The following is a 17779-nucleotide window of genomic DNA, read 5'->3' on the forward strand; positions in this document are numbered from 1 at the left end:
ATCCGTGATATGTAATATTAAGAGTAGACTGCTAGTAGTTAGTTTGGTCTCATTCAGAAAGAATTTAAAATCAGTTTTACCAGAATCTTGCTTTTATTTGAAACCCAAATTCCAGAAGTTAAAAGAGCATGAACATTGCAGATGTGTTATATAAAATCCAAACCCACAACTTCAGAACTATTACAATAGAGCTAATTCTTGGCTTCTTCAGCATTTCTGGAAATTGCAAGGTTTTCATCTTATGTTACCTAAATTTTGTGAGGAAGCAACAGGGTACCAATTGAGCAGAATTTGAGGCTTCCTTTGTAAAACACACACCCAAATATTAAAACTGCAGATGTGTCATGGGAAATGTGACTTATTTGAAGTAAGAATATTCTAACATTCTCTGTTCATTTATCTTGCTAGGAAAAGTTAGCATTCTTTCTAAAGCGAGCCACCATACACTTTTCTTTCTAAATTGGGCCTGGGGACTGGGGAAGAAAGGAGAAGGCCGGCAATGGCTAGGGCCATTCATATCCTGAGAACTTGTCCCAAGGCTCGAGTTGTGACAACCGTGCTTCTGAATGTTTGGACATGTTTTGTGTGCCACCGAGCCAGACCTCACATGGGTTGTTCCTCACTCACCTGAGTGTCCCTGCCCGTACGTCCTCCCTTATGAGACCTCAGCACGAGGGTGGTGCTGATGGTTTCCTCGTGCAGGGCTTGCAGTGTGGACGCTAATAACCCCGGTGAAGGAGAGGAGGACCGTTGCCACCCTCTTACCGATGGGGAAACAGCCTTGGGAGGAGCTGCCAAGGTCTGTAAACTCGCTCGTAGCCGCATGTTAATCAGGCCGCTAGTTTGATCACTTGGTCGGAACAGTTATTTGAAGGTCAGGAGATGCACCTCTCTGGAAGGAAGGTGGTGGCTGACATGTAACTGTGACCCACTGGTTTTAATTTTAAAGAGTATTTTCAGCGGTGTCATAGTCCATATAATGTTTGCTCTTCTTCTTTGCTCCCTGACCCTTCTCCAAACAGCTGTGTATGTTTGGTCAAATAGAAGCTTTTACTGGGGGCTGTTTTGTGAAATACGAAATTAATGTCTAGGGACAAAATTAATGTTGAGAGGGCCTCAGCCCAGGCCTGCTCTGTGGGCACCAAGGGGCACAGGAGGTGAGTTAGGGAGGTGAGCGGGGAAATGACCTCAACTGTAGTTTGGAAATTGGGTCAGTATGAGCCATTTAGACTTAAAGTTATAATGAAAATAAAAGTTCAGATAAACAGGTTTGTCATAGACCAACGCCTTTGTGGAGAAAGCAGGTCAGAGCAACTGCACTGCATTTCACTGACTTTTAAGCAGTGGAAATATTTACTGGATGTGGATGTCGGCCCCGGCTTTTATTTCAGCCCTTGAACATACACGTCTCCTTGCTTTCCAGCTTTCACATTTCTGTACAGCACTTCACCACCACCACCGCCAAAATTCCTTAGGCCATGACTCATCTTGTTTCCCTCAGCATCTTGGCATCATGGGTCAGTCCCAGATTCGGGTGGAGACGTAAAGTCATTTGAATTTTGAGGACAGTGTTTGATAGCCAAAACTTCCCTGTCAAGAATTCCTGACATCCAGAAATTAATTTCTAGTTCAAAACATCTCTTAAAAGAGATGCCCTGATCACTGCTCTCCCCTGGCAGGCAGCCTGGCCCGCACGCTGGCAGCCAGGAGACGCAGCACCGGGAAAACCACCTGGGCTGGTGGCAGCGCAGGGCAGGACTTCTTTGCACAGAGCCAACTCATTGCTTAGTGACTCTCCTTGAACTTGGTTAAATGCCAAAGATGCCAGATTTACTTGATTGTTTAGGAAAAAAGCCATGGTACGAGACTGTCCTTTTTTCCAACACAGTGAGGAATATACTCAGATACTTTTCCCAGCACCGTCCTATTGAGACTGAAACCTGATTGCTCGTGTCACTGCCCGTTATGGAATTCCTATGTGCATGACCAGAGTGGGGGCCCAAGTACCTCTCGGTGTCTCTGCTTCAGCTGGACTCCCTTCCCTGCCACAAAATGCCTCACGCCTTCCTGTGCTGGGACTGTACTGCCATCTGTCTCACTCGTGGGCTCTTGGACACCACTTGGGTCCCTCAAGCAATCCCTCAGCTGGAATTGGCCATATACTACCTAGCATTGTCGATTATTTCACGAAGATGTTTCTCTAAGTGGATTAATGCTGAGCATTGGGCAAATGAACTACGTATGGCCCATAAACTACATGAATCTGGCCTAATTTTGGGGTGGTCTTCGAGATCTAAATTTAGGAACTGTGAATCCTAAAGATGGACAAGCCTAGAAAAGACTAAGCTGAGACCAGCCGAGAAGTATTCTCCCGGCCAGATCTGTGATTAAATGCAGGGTGAACAGTACACCGGTTTCCCTGGCTTGGTCTTAGAAGCAGTGCTTCAAAATAAATAGACCAAGGTGTATTTCTCTGTGTTGAGCATTCTGCTGTTAATCTAGTTCAGGGGTTGGCAAATTTTTTCAGTAAAAAGTCAGATAATATTTAGGCTGTGTTAGGCCACATGCAGTCTTGGTTGCATTATTCTGGTCTTTAAAAAAATAACCCTTAAAAATGTGAAAACCATTCTTAGCTTGCAAGCTGACTCCATGACTCTAGTTTAAATGGGGGAAAAAAACACAACTTATTATTTTTTAATAGAGTATTAAGAGACTGAGACGATAGCATTTTGCAGTTGTGTTACAAGGTTAGTCAAAGAATGGCAAAATAAACCAGCTTCAAAAAATACCTTGTTCAACAATCAGATTTTAAGGTTGAGACAGTACAATTAGATCCTTTAATGGAAGCTAAATGTTTTTTCACAAACATTAGGCAAAAAAGCTATATCCTCCGTTTGGTGACAGTAAAATAAAGAAAGAATGCTTAGTGTCATAGACATTGAATTTCCTTATTTTAAAAAAATGTATATATAATTATTTTTTACACAAAAGGAAAAATGTGTACACCTTCTAATTTTTTTCTACTGTGGCCCCTGTGCAATGAAAAGTCCTCACTGTTTATTTTATCCGGGTGTTCTTTGTGCACCCCATAAAACAATCGTGGGGCTCTTCATAAAGAGACCCCCTAGTGTCGGATTCTCTTTGGCTCAGGAGAAAGGCCTCTCTGCACTTGTCAAAGGAGCATTTGCGGCCTGCAAGGAGCTCTTCCTACAGCCTTTGGTATCTGTTTGAGAAAACTGACACCTTCTGTCCGTAAGGAATAAGAAATTGCCTTTATGAATCTCTGGTAATAATCCAGTTGAGAAGCTCTTATTTCTTGAAAAATATCGGACATACTAGCTTATTTTCATCCCCTTTTCAGTAGGTTTTACTTTGCTGAGAGAGACTAGGCACTTACTCCTGCACCGAGCAGTAAGACTTTCCTGACCAGACGTCCTGCCTGGGAGAGGAGCTCAGTGGGCTCACCCTTGCTCACTTTGCTCTTCTTGGAGCAAAAACTGCACCTGGAATCTTTCTTTTCCTAAGGGCCAGTAGTGATGCCAGGTTTTCAGTGGGGGCATTCCTGGAGGATATTGGTGGATTCCTAAGGCTAATTCGTCTCAAACTAATTTCTGCTTTCTAAAACTGGGCTGTGCCCAATCAGTGGTTATATTTGATTTGTTCTGAGTTCTTGCTTTGACAAACTATCTGCTCAGGTTCAAAGATAAGTGTCTCCTACCAGAGAGGTAGAGAGGAAAGAGATAGGTCACTGTGGTTTTCATTGAGGCTTTGAGGTTGACTCCCTTTCCTTATCATGCCTTCCTGTGGGGTTTGTCTGTCCTGCGCCTTTTAATAGATGAAAATGGGTGAGGGAGTTGTGTGAAGGTTAGTGAAGTGTATGATGCATCTTTGTTGTTCCTGTTAGCTCTCCAACCTCCATTTGTTTCTCCTGGAAACCCACACGCCTCTTGCCTTTTCCTGTTTCAGCAGGGATCACACTAGTAGCATGCTCAGGTGTTCCTTTTATAAACATGATTTTTCTCTTAAATATTTCAGGACAGCATTCAGATGTGAGGGCAGAGGGGCTGGTCCTTTCTAAGCAAGCAAAGCCCTTCTGGTCTGGGCAGCTACCGGGATTTTTGCCCACTCGTTCTCTCTATGCTGGGCTAACCCTCGTGTTAATTCCCTTTGCTTCCCCTCTGAAAACCGTATTTACCACTGCAAACCCCCTCAGCCTAAGCCCCTGAATTAGCGCTTTTCTCTGCCTGCCTCTTCAGTCGTCTTCCGTGGCTGATGGGAGTTATGTGGACTGCCCTAGTTACACACCCCCTTTGCCGTGGTGGGAGTCCTGGCAGCTGCATGTGTCTTCACCCTCATCCCCTCTGCTGCCCTGGAAGACTGTAGCACCAGTGTGAAGCCTCTGCCGCTGGGGTCACCTCAGTGGAGAGCTGCACGTCATTGCTTTTGTTCTCCCTTTTTTATCCTTTCTCTTCTTTCTAGTTGTGAACTTCCTACTTTGGAGCTTCCTTCACCAGAAAGTTGGACGTTAGGACTGGGCGAGACCCAGAAGCTAGCCTCTCCTCACGCAGGACAGCGTCTCCCCCAAGGTGACCGAATACCCACTGGACAAGCCAGTGCGTAAGCTCAGAGGCATCAGCAGGAGCTTGAGAGCTGGAGGGACGAGGTCTGGGCTCAGGGGCTCACACCGTTGTCCTAACGTGTAGGAAAACGTCATAGAGTCAATCCCGTGCCCCATGCCACCGCTCTCAGTGTGGCCTCAGTGGAAGTTCAGTATGTTTACTGTGATGGGACTTTATTTTTCTATTTTTCTCAATTTGAACCCAGGTATACAAGTATAACAGACTGTTTTCCTTCTCAGTCAAAACAGCATTTTTAAAAGTCTGCACCATTTGAGTCACAGAAATCCAAATTCAAACAAAACAAAATGGGATTTTGGTTAAACCCAGAGAGGAGGCTATTAATTGGCTTTTTAATCTTTTGGTTGTAAGCAGCTGACTCACTTAGAGAAGGTTTATAGTGAAGATCCACATGGATTAGAACCAGCACACACCAGGAGCTGAACTGAACTTTCTCCAGGTGTTTCATCGGCCACCTGGTCTTTGGTGTGGCTGCCACTCTGCTCCATTCTTTCTCTACTAAATGGCTTGCTCTCCTTGCCTAGCCATAGTTTTTGCTTCCTCATAATATTAGTTTGCAAGTAGCCTATCATGAATCCATTAGGTGCCCTTTCTACAACTTCTGAAAATAGAGAACTCCTTCATACTTCCTGCATAAATTCTAGAATTCAGCCCAGCAAATCTCTGGGTCAGGCCTGTCTTAAGTCACCTAGTCAGTGCCCTCCCAGAAGAGGAGACAGGGTTATGTGGGCCAGATAGGGCTGTGCCTTCAATTGTGTCTGTGGGTGGGCGTTTCCTCCAAAAGGGGACTTTGAAAGTCACTGGCACTGCCACTGGGCCTTTCTGGCACTGTACACAATACTGGATGTGGAGTCAAGTTCATCTAACTCGTAAGACATAAGCAGCCATATGCCTGCCTTCGAATGGGTTAGTGCACGTATGATTAGCACTTGCATGTGTGGAGAGGAGGGCAGAGTGGTATTTGCAAAGGCAGGGACCTATAAAGCCTTTTTATTATCAGCTCTGGCATTAAAGTATGAGCTCTGTCCCTGTATCTAGTTCTAACAGAACAGTGCTGAGAAGCTTTAGACACTTTTGAGGCAGTTAGGAAATACACTTTCCTCTCCCCTCTCTAAGAAAAGTCCTCTCAAAGGACAAGGAATAGAATAAGACAAAGTCAAAAAATGGAAAAGCAGACAATAGGTGAGAGGTGGCGATTCTGGAAAGCAGTTAAATGGGTGGTAGAGGAAGCCAAATCTCTAGTCTCCAGAGTGCGGGAGCTTGAGAGACAGATTTGCACTGCAGAACCTGCGAAGGGCTTAGGAAGTGGAGCCACCAGAAACAGTGTGGGTGCTTCGCTGAAGCTGCTTATGTATGAGACTTCTGGCTGGCAACATGGAAGGGAGTTGTCCAAGTCTAGAGTTTTGGGCATGTCCACTGTGGAACTCAGGTGACCAAGCTCCAGGAAACTCAGTGTTTACCTTCTTGGGTGCTACTGGAGATTGTTCACAGCAAAGAGCAGGGCTATAGGTGAGTACCCCGGAACCACAGAGCAAATAGGAAGCACCCTCAATTAGCCAACCTCACCCAGAGCTGAGAATTGTTCTGTGACGATAGCCGGCACACAAGCCATGACCATTAGTCACCAGGGGAGCCAGAGCCCGGAGCAGAGGGTAAGGTCAGGTGCATAACCACAATCGAGGAAACCCAGAACCCTCTCAGGATGCAATAATCTCTGGGTCCACACAGATGGGGGCAACATCTATACTTGGGTAGATATGTAAGGAGAAACTAGCTACTTTGAGGGGTACAGGTTTCACCTAAAGTATACTGCAGCTCATTTGATTACTGTTCCGTAAGTGAATACTAATGCTTTTCACAGGGATGGTGAAGAAATTTGGGCAAAATAATATCGTATTTTGCCGTGTATCATGCATCCATGTTTTTGGCCCAAACTTTCAGGGAAAAACATCTTTCGTTTTTTAATTTTTAATTTTTTAATTACAATTTTTATTTGTTTACATTTAGGTGTTTTTTGGATTGTAAAGGAATTTTAGCATTTACTTTCTAACATATTATGGTACAAGAAATTTTATGTTTAACAAATAATTACAAAACACAAGAAGAGATACAAGGTACAAGAAATTTTATGTACTGGTATCAAATTTACGATATTTATGCATCGTAGAAAGCCAAGAACTCGTAGTTGCAAGTCCGTCATAAATTCAACAAAACCAATTATTATATCCCAGGGTATTATTTTGCATACAGAAATCATTATTGATTTCTATAATTACACTTTTAACTCATAAAAGCATAAATAAATTAAAAATATTTATATAGATACGGAATTAGTACTACCTACCCATGTATAGTACACATCCTTATTTTTCCCTCACAAATTTGGACCAAAAATACGCGCATTACACACAGCAAAACACGGTACGCAACATGCACCTCGAGGCTACCAAGAGTCAAAGTCAGAGTCTTTGCAAGGGAAATATGGTCAGAGGGATCTTAGAATCCTGTGAGGAGGGAATCTTTCAAGTCCTATCTGTGTTTCCTTTGGGTTGGAAGTACAAAATAGGACTGACTAGCTTAAGTCCATTTTAGAGTTACTGTATCTCTAGCAGAGATAGATGCAGTTCTCCCTAAGATGTCTGCATTTATGTAAGTATTTGTAATTACTAGATACATATTTTTATAGCTTGGAAAACCCATGCCTTTGTTGTATGAAAAGGAAGCTAAATAACCAATAAGGACAGCTGAACTTTTTGACAGTAATATTCAAAACTTGGCTTTAGCTCCAGTCAAGGAACTGTTCTTAAAATTGTTTCCAACTGAGGTAGATCTAATGAGGTGAATCTTACTGGCATGGTTACGTTACCTAATTCACTTCAGTTGCCAGATGCCAACTTTGCTTCAAAGAATCAACTTATTTTCCTAAATCCAGAATCTTGGGACAAGCCCTTTAGTATTTACTTTTTCATAGCTTCAACAAACAAAAAAGTGAGAAAGGACTTAAACCAGCTAATGAGTCCAACTCCGTTGAAATGGTGTGCTCCTTCAGAACTAGATGTTTATACTATAAAGTTCCTGATAAAATTAGACACCCTGAATTTCTGCCAGCTGCTGAGAACTGTACACCCATAGCAGTGCCCAAAGAACTGGGAATGGACTTGTGTATCTATTTTAAAAAGGCAGTGCCAATGGGCACAGCCACATAAATTGTTTTGTGAGGAATGCATTAAGTATAAGTCGTAAATTATTGAACAGAATTTTAAAAACGAATGTTAAAAACTACATTCTTACTGGCTGGAAATTATTAGGTTAAAAAAAATTTTTTTTTTAAATGACACTAGATTTGCTAAAAGGAATTCACAGGAAAACTATCCAAATTCCTTCTACATCAGTCTTTAAGGATGCACCCAAAGTCAAAGGCAGGCTGACATGGAAAAAACGGGAAATTCTCAGGTCTTATTAGTGTAAATAAAAGTCACAGAATTTAGAAAGGTACAAGTGCTACTGAAAGAAGAGACTGCTTTGCAGGGCAAGGACTAACCTACAACCTATATTTTTCAGGCAGATTATTGTATTTACTTATAAATACAGATTATTTGGTCTCAGTTGCCCTGTTAAGTAATTTGAGGCTAGCGGAGCGCGCGTGTGTAAACTGAGCGCATTAAGCAAACTTAAGTCACTAGATAGGCTGGGGCGCGTGTGTAAACTGAGCGCATTAAGCAAACTTAAGTCACTAGATAGGCTGGGCAGAAAACACACAGCCTGGGCCAGGGTGAGGGCAGCCTGTGCTGAGAATGCTAGTCTTGTCCCAAGACTAATGACTTTGAATGAGAATTATAACACAGGTTAGAAGGGGAGGAACTGTCCCTGAAATCCTAAAATGTCACAAACAAGGAAACCCTTCCCTTGTTTAAAATTTGAAACGTGGTCTAGTTGGATAGGTAAATTCTCCTAAACAGAAGTTACTGAGGCAATAGTTTTTTTGTTTTATTTTGCTTAAAAGAATTAACTTTTCAGGTGCTTGAGTACAAGAAATGCTTGCCTAAAGCTCTATTCCATATATAATAAATAATACTCTGATTATTTCTTATCTTTACTATTAGCTTTATCTTCAAGCCAGAATGAAGGCAGACTGGGCAAGACTCTTACGCCCCACCCTGCAATTTGGTCTTGTTGCTGTATCCATTTACGTGGGCCTTTCTCGAGTGTCTGATTACAAACACCACTGGAGTGATGTGTTGACTGGACTCATTCAAGGAGCTCTGGTTGCAATATTAGTTGTAAGTATACAAGGCAGCAGCCTACATCTTGATACTGATAAACACTTGGATAAGTAGAAAAAAATGTCCCAGTTAGAAAACTGCAAAAGCAAAGCATGTGGCCCTATAATTGGTACTAGATAAGAACTCAAATGTTGTTAAGTCATCTTAGGATAGACAGCAGATAAAAACTAGATTACCCTTCACAAAAGTTACAAAGGCTCTGACTATAAACAGTTTTCTTTTTTGGTAATGAAACAAAAAAATTAATTGACATGAAGGAGAACTCTTAAGTGCTGGCAGGGTGAAGCTACTTGCCCAAGACATAACAAAGCAGCTCTCAATTTGGAAGAATCCCTTTTAACAAAAATTCCTGTTAGCCACTAATTTTTTGTATCCTTAACTGTACCCCGTACCAGATAATATATATCCTTTTGTTTATTTTTGCAAACTGCTTATTGCAACTTTATATTATATTGTTAAATACCTTGTCCCATTCTAACTATAATCTGTTCTATACAGGCTGTGTATGTATCAGATTTCTTCAAGGAGAGAAACTCTCCTTTTAAAGAAAGAAAAGAGGAGGATTCTCATACAACTCTGCACGAAACACCGACAACGACGACGACAACGACAACGGGGAATCACTATCGGAACAATCACCAACCATGAAGGTGACAGAATACCCAGATGAACCTGGCCTGCTTTCTAAAGGAAAATGATTGCAACCTGAAGGCAAGAAGATGTGTCTTTCTTGCTGGTGTACAAGCCTTTAAGGACTGCTGCTGCTAAACCTTGGATGCCCACTTTACCTGTGTGTATATAGATACATTTAACACAACAGTTATCTAATAGCTCTAAGTTCATGAAAAAAATTCAAGCCTTTCACTAAAACAATACCCCACCTGTACATTTTTATTAAAAAAATGTAATGCTTATATACAAATGTGTATGTAATATGCTTTCTTAGAATGATGCTTCATAAACATTTTAATACGAATGATATTTAGGAGGACAACTGTTGTAAGATGGGAGAACCAAGTCAATACTTGTAAGCATTTGTAGTCAACTGCAGACAGGTGGTGAACAATTTAAAATCCTACATTCCTTTAGATGACTACAAGTAAAGGCTGGCAGCAAACACAATATCTCTCTTGATTTTGGTGATTCCTAAGAGAGGAGAAAATATGATTTAGACTTTCAAGACTACAAAGAACATAATTCCCCTCTACTGGGGTTGTCAAGACAGTACAACAGTCCCGATTAAATTGGTGAGATCAACCTGGAAAATACAACATCTTGTTGCTCTGAAAGATACCTAGAAGAGTTCACAGCCATCTCTGAGAGGCAGGAAACTTAGAAACCAGACCCGTTTAGGGACGTCGACTATAAAGTACATACATACGTATGTGTGTGTTGGTAAAACTATTTAAAAAAAAAAAAAAAAAGAACTTTCAACCTGAAGACACATTTTCAGTTCCCATGTGAAATTTTTTCTGGAGTAAGGACAACCATAAATTTTTATTTAAAGAGTTTTTACATAACTAGACTAAATGATTAAGTCAATGATTAAATCAGCCTGCCTCTATCAATGGAAACATAAGCGAGATTTTGCAAATTTCTAAGGACACTAAGTTGTCAGCAGAAATCACTAGGGCTGTCTGGGAGCAACACTATGGCTGCTGCTAATGTCTGATGCTCTAACTCAGTCCTTCACCTGGCCAGTATTCAGATGGTGTGAAACTATTCCCAAACATGTTTTAACACCGCCTCCCACGACTACCACCTTGGTCCAGCTCTCCTTTCTTGATCTGGTCTTCCCTGCTTCCACCTTGCTACTCTATAGACTTGCCTATAATGCAACAGCAAGAACTGCCTTGTAAAACCCAGTCAGAGCACACCACTCTTGTGATCTAAACCTCCAGTCATTTCAAAGGAAAAAGCAGAGGGTTGGGGGCTACGCAATTATTTCATGGTTCTCCAACCCCTACTACTATGCTCCTTGCTTCCTCTGCCTCCTTGCTCACTGGCCTCGTTATTCAAGTCTATCAAGCCTGAATGAAGGGCCCAAATCCACTCGCCGAGGGGGCTCTTAGACCATCTCATCTAGCCCCCCAGTTCCCTATTATCTGTTTTTTTCTGTAGATTTATCACTATCTGATATATTTTAATTGTTGACTTATTATCTATCTCCTGTGCTAGAATGTAAGTTCCATGAAGGCAGGGATTTGTGTCTTTTTGTTCACTGCTGTATCCCCTAGTGCTTAGAACAATGCCTGGCATATAGTGCCCAATAAATATTTGTAAATACATATATATAAAATCTCAAAACTTCTCCCCAGACACTCTAAAATGTTATTTAAACACTACTAGATGGCCCTCCATTGCAATCCAAACAATTGAAAATGTCCTCCGACATTGTGGTCAAGAGCTCCGGTCTCACAAGATTCGCCAGTTATTAGAGAAACACTTATGGAATGGATACTGACCTTCTGCAAATTTATTTTCCAGCTCAGTGTTTCCAATGGCTTTTGCTGCTTGACACATTTGTCTAAGCAGTTCTTCCAGGCGCCTCATACAACGTATTATGCTGCCTGGACAGAAAAGGAAACAAATCACTTGTAAAATGGAAATAATCAGGAATAGCAGAACTTCTGTTAAGAGGCAAGGCAGGAAAACACGAATTAACTGATAGTACTTTCAGGGACTTCCCACAGAGCAAATCTGCTAGCAAACTTGACTGGCTGCCTCCTAGGCACTAGGAAGGGCACAAAGATGAAAAATTTAATTCCCATCCTTGACAGGACTAATGGTAGAAAGAGTCATGGCTTTATTATAATGTGTTCACACTTGCTCTTATAGAGGTTAAGTAAACAAAATGCCCTGGGAGCAGAGGAGAGCAACTTTGGGTAAAGGCCAGCAATATAACCCATCTGTAAGGACGAAGAGGCGTCTGTCAGGCGGACAAGGGAAGATCACTGAGGCAGTACAGAAAAGCCTGCAAACTGCACTTATCCCAGGACCCCGAGGAGCCTGGCCTACTGAGGCACTTGGATACCACCCTGTGAAGAAAATGCAACAGGAGATTTTTAAGCAGGGGAGTAACAGGATCAGATTTGTCATTTGAAAGGTGCAATTATTCATTCTTCTTGACTTTAAATAGACTCTTTCATCAGCGCTTTCTTCACACAGTGTGTCCTCAAGGAAGCGAAAAAGAGATAAGCCTCTTCCCATTGGACTTGACGCCTTCTGAGACAAATGTTTGTATCAAATGTGAAGCTGTAAACAGTTTCTCTTCTATCAGACTTGAGCAAGGAGGGGCCTGGGATCCTTTCTCTTAGGTGCTACCTGCCCAAGCTGAAAACTCTCAGGACTTGAATATGTGACATACATTAGGAGTGTCAGTCTCTCTGATAAGGCGAGCTGTGAACTCACACTTCAGGTCCTCATTAAGTCCCTGCAACACTGGAATAATTCATTAACATTTACCAAGTTCTTCTAACACACATTACACAGTGTCAAGGGTTCCTTTTCACCTTTTAATGCCCTCCACATTATGTTCCCATGTGCTCAAGGGGAATCAGCACTTCATGGATTATTGTGAGAAATAAATGAATATATGTAAAAAATGCTTAACAAGTGTCAACAACTCAATAGAAGCTCAATAAATGTTGGCTGTATATGTTACTTCTGTTCTTAGCTGTTAGGAATGCTGGGCTCCAATACTGCTTTGCACTGAAAGGAAATCCAGTTACAGTAACTTTTGAGATAGAAGAGAGAGGGTGGGAGTTAGGAATGGAGGAGTTAATTATATATATTACCTATGCAACCAGATATTAAATATTTATTTTCCAAATACTTCTGTTCAAAGACAAATTAGGTAGTAGCTAAAAATGTAAATACCGTGAGTGCCAAAAATACATATATACATGACTTGTAGTCACCTTTTGTTATTGGTATATATTATAATTTTAATAGTTTTTTTCATTTCTTAAAATGTGTATATTTTTTTGGCACCCTCTGTATATAGCACTGTAAACAAGGAACATAGTAGATTCTCACAGGTCATTCAAAATTGAAATGAAATTCTACCCAATGTCTTCTGCTATATAAGGCATCGAAGACTGAGGTGCCCCCTCTCACAGTTTTGCTGACTTCAAATGTCTACCAGGAAATACTATAGATAACGTGATACTGTTTTGGTATTTTTACAAACTGAGTAACTCCTGTTAATAATCAGAGTCTGCAAAAGTTATCAGAGGCCAAACCGTATGAAATAAACTGCTACGATAAGCTATAAACGAAAGCAAGTAAATGCACATCTGAGCCAGGGAGCATTGCCATGTCACACTATGTTAACACGCCAAGTTCTGGAAAATTTAGTTCCACTTTCAGATGACATGAGAACAATTAATAAAATGAGGCCAGGAGGTACAGGGTTGCACATACAATGGCTGTGGCTACTGGCTACAGTGTCTCATCAAATCACCGTGTGTGTCCTCATGTGTGCACACCGCCCCAGGAGCCTCAGCATCAAGGCTACTCCCCACAAGGATGAATGAAAACAGCTGCGAACGAGTGAATTATCCAGCATATTTCCTACCTACTACAGTTCTCTCTAGTCCAAGGGTTCTCCTTATTCCCAGCTTTGGAAATCATTCTGCCACATCCATCAGGACCAGCTAGATGAAGTGCCACACAAAAGCTACAAAGCCATGACCCCAGGGTATCACCCTCACAAGAAACAAACACACTAAGGTAATAATTTGTTACCAATATTTTTTTCTGGGCTTGCCAGAGTTTTAGAAAATAAACTTGAATTCTTACTAATCACTGCCTTTAAAAAAAAATGTGGTAAAATACACATGAAACTCACCACTTTAAAGTATACAATTCAGTGTCACAGACCTTTTTTTATACTCAGGATTACATTATCATTCTGAAGAACCCACAGTGAGATATAATTCACATAACAAAATTCACCCTTTTAATTAAGTGTACAATTCAGTGGTTTTTACTATATTCGGAGTTATACGACCATAATCACTGTACAATAGGTGGCCTTTGTGTCTGCCTTCTTTCCCTTAGAACCTTAATATGTTCTCAAGTTCATATCCATGTTTTAGCACTATCAGCACTTCATTCCTTTTTCTAGCTGAATGCTGTTCCTTTGAATGGATATGACACAATTTATTCACCCACTGATGGACATTTGGGCACACATGCTTTAAGGGCAATTTTGTAAACATTAGGCTCATCTGGTTATTGAACAAAACAGCATTGTTCTCATTGAGGATAGAAAGCAACACATTTCTCCGAACAGTATTTCCACCTCCAGCTTTCCAGCGTCCCCCAAAGTGGTTCACCATAGTTCATGTCCCAAATCTGATTTAATACTCTTATCTAGGTGATTTAAATGGTTTTGGCCTGAGGTTGTTAGGATCACAAATACATTTTCCTGCAACTATTCACCACTAAATCCCAGCTTAGGCTGAACCCTTTCTGGAGGGCAGCGGCTCTCTGCTCCCACTGCACCCAGCACAGTGTCCGACCCCACTAGGGTCTCAGTCATTACTCATCAAATGACTAAGTGTTAGGTACTTATTCCAAGGTCATTTAGTAGTAAAATTTAAACACAGAAATGATACATATTAATAAAATATTACCCATCATTTTTAGCCAAAGTATTTCTGAAAAACAAATCCACTGGAAAATCCCTAATGACATTGGTGTACCCTGTCCTAAGGAAGGGTAAAACTACTTGTATGTCGGATGAAAGGCATTTAAGAAGAGTATGTAGTACACGCAGAGTGTGGGAATGCACTACACAGAACTGCTCAAAAAATCTATGGCAGGCTGAAGTGCAGTAAACAGTTTCAAGTAATAATTTGCCACAGGAGCTTTCCTGATGATATGTGCTAAGTGGAAAGCAAGTTCTTTATGTGTTGTGAAGAGTACAGTGTTGTTTTTATATAGACTTATAAATAGTAATGGTCGCTGTCTGGGTTACAATGCATCTACTACATGGATGAGTAGACTGAAACCACAGGCATTAACCCCTACAAATACTTTTTAAATTGTTATTCAAATTTAGTTTGATGGAAATAAACAACTACATGCTATCATTTTTTTTCCCCAGGGTGATAACAGAGGAAATATTTATATGAAATCTTCAGAATTCCTCAACTGAATCCCAGTATAAACTCTTCTCTTGCATCAGACATCCCCCAGACACATGGTGTTCGTCATTATGTTAAGTAACCCCAGTTAATGTCTGAAAAATACTTAAAACTATTTCTGAGGCTCATCACATGATGATATGATCAGACCTTTTTATTTTCACACAAAAGAAAATTAAGAATCTAATTAGAAACAAATACGGTTTGAGCACAGCACATTAAAAAGTTGCAATGTAGTCATTTTCTGCCTGTAAAAATACACTACTGTGGGCTCGTGCTTTGATTACAGTATTTTTCCAATTATATAAAGAATGTACAATTACAAGATGAGGAGAGAATGGATATTCTGAAATGGAAGAACTAAATAATAACATGGTAAAAAAAAAAAGGGGGGTGGGATGGGTGGGGGAGACACAGTACATTGGAAAAAGGAAATACTATCCTAGTAAAGCAAGGTTCTCAGTTGTTTGTTTTTTTCCTGTTTAATTACATGTTTCATTTTTAAGAGTTAATATACAGGTCTATCCCAATTTTAGGAAAAGTTTGATTGATATAATGGCACCCAGAACCCAAATACATGAAAACTGATGTTAGACCAAATTTCAAGTTATAGTTATAAAGTGAATTCCTCAAATTTTCAAACTTAGATTTCTCAAGCAAACTGTGATGTAAAAATGGTCCCAAGGAATTGAAAGAGAGCAAAATAGATTTCAGGAATGCTAATATGCTATGGAAAAGGTCAACTCCTAAGGGTGGAACTACAAACTGTCTTCAGTTTTAGCAGTTTAAGATTGATCTTCCATACTGTGATAAATTTTCCACTTAAGTGCAAAAAACAGGAAAATAATACACAAAAACAATTTTATGGGGTTCCCTAGATTTCCAGGTCTGTTTGCCCTTGATTTTTTCTTAAAAACAAAACAAAAACTGTTCTCCCCTATGAACCACCATTGTTTTATGTCATTGTGTTTGACTTTTCAGAGAAGTAGATATTATATAAACATGAGCTATTATGTATTAACAAGTTTTGGAATTATTTAGGCATAAAACAGTCATAAGTTTCCCTTATGTTTCAAAAAGATGTTGAACTGAAGAGTGGTGGCGCTGTATTTGATTGCCTATGCGCCTCTGAAACACACAAGCTGTCACAAATTTACCTGGATTCCGGTGTTATGCAATGCTCTCATGTGAGTTGAGTATGTCATGCTTCCCTCTTCTCATATCCTCAAATGTTACTACCTACCATGAACTATATTACAGACCGTACCATTCCTACAGGCATGAATTTCCAGTGGATGGAGATGGTATAATCTAGGTTGGGATTTAAGAAGTCTCTAGGTTATCCAAAATTCAAGAATAAGGTACTATGGTGCTTAGATGAAGTTATCAACTACCATGTGACTTGTAGTCACAGAGGCCAGGGATCAAATCACAGTGCTATCACGTACTATACTTCCATGACCTTGGCCAAATAATTTACTTTTTAAAAACTATCTCCTTGCGCAAAGTGGAAATATCTACCCTGAGTTTCTATGTTGGTGATTAGATCTAAATTAAATAAAGTGCTTATTATTAGCATAATGCCTGGTACAAAGTAGCTACTTATGATCTTACCAGTAACAGAACACAATGTTCAGATGCAGATTTTGGGACCATATTGCTAAAAGATCATTTAACGGCAGCTTAGAAATAAACTTTAGGGAAAGGACTAAAACAGCATACCATAATAAAAAAAATAACATGCAATAAACTATAACACTTAAAATCTTGCGTGTGTTAATTTCAACGTTAATATAATGGAGTAAAGGCCAATAGTTGAACATTTTAGTACTCTGTTGCAGAGATGTTTAACCTATGCATCATAAAAATCAATGATTAATAAACTCAGTAATCTGTCAGTCTTTAATACCAATTAAAAAGCATATAATATTGGGTGTGTTAAAAATACAATTTTTCTCAAAATAGATCTATAAACAATAGTAATTTAAAAAATATTCTTATAATAATCTCTATGAAGTCCAAGTTCATTTATTTTCATTTCTAAGAAAGTTCAATGTAAATATCTTATTTTATAAATATAACTCAGCACTATAAATATGTACTTAAGCCAACCTTTTTGGAATGAATACAATTTCTAAATATGGTTTTCTTTACTATGCTTATTTTTTGCTTCCTACAATTCACTTATAATTACTTCTTATAGATTCCCTTTGACTTTATTTTTTCATTTAAAATTTCTCTTTAGTTATTTTCCAGTCTTTTAAAATTCTACTCACTAATCTGTTTCATGTCAGTCAGTAAAAGTTTGACTGAAGCAACATTTGTTATTTGAAATGCAATGATGAACAACATTTTCAACTCTGTTATTTTTCAGTGGAATTATATAGGAAGCCATTAAGCTATTACCAAGAGAACAAAACCAAAAAGTAAAAATACCCAAATATGACTTACCAACATCATCTGTTTACCTGGCATAGAATTACAAACTGTTAAAATAGTTTCCTAAGGAATTTCTAACAAGCAGACTATGCTTATTAAATAAATAACACAAAGGATTTGTGGAGAATATTTTTGATCTACATAGGCAGAAGATTCCATTTTGTTACCAAAATTAAAAATAATATATTATTCATTTTTAGTTAAAACAATGTCATCTTAAGTACGTATATGTATGTACCTAGGAAATATCAAAAGGAAATGCATG

General features: G+C 39.6%; 2 protein-coding genes across 4 annotated transcripts in view; one reads left to right on the top strand and one right to left on the bottom strand.

Moving 5' to 3' along the window:
• PLPP1 (phospholipid phosphatase 1) overlaps positions 1-9842 on the top strand; it is a 76835-nt gene extending 66993 nt beyond the window's left edge. For all 3 annotated transcript variants that reach the window (XM_019743155.2, XM_019743162.2, XM_019743145.2), the window contains 2 exons: positions 8741-8917; positions 9419-9842. In XM_019743155.2, the coding sequence (XP_019598714.1) occupies positions 8741-8917; positions 9419-9568 (327 nt within the window). In that variant the 3' untranslated portion in view covers positions 9569-9842. The remainder of the gene's footprint in view (positions 1-8740; positions 8918-9418) is intronic.
• Positions 9794-17779, bottom strand: part of MTREX (Mtr4 exosome RNA helicase) — a 77183-nt gene continuing 69197 nt past the window's right edge. The window contains exons 26-27 of the mRNA XM_019743136.2: positions 11386-11490; positions 9794-10066 (exon numbers count right to left, since the gene is read on the bottom strand). Of these exons, the coding sequence (XP_019598695.1) occupies positions 10014-10066; positions 11386-11490 (158 nt within the window). The 3' untranslated portion in view covers positions 9794-10013. The remainder of the gene's footprint in view (positions 10067-11385; positions 11491-17779) is intronic.

The sequence above is a fragment of the Rhinolophus sinicus genome, linkage group LG03 (genome assembly GCF_036562045.2).
Source record: "Rhinolophus sinicus isolate RSC01 linkage group LG03, ASM3656204v1, whole genome shotgun sequence".
Lineage (NCBI taxonomy): Eukaryota > Metazoa > Chordata > Mammalia > Chiroptera > Rhinolophidae > Rhinolophus > Rhinolophus sinicus.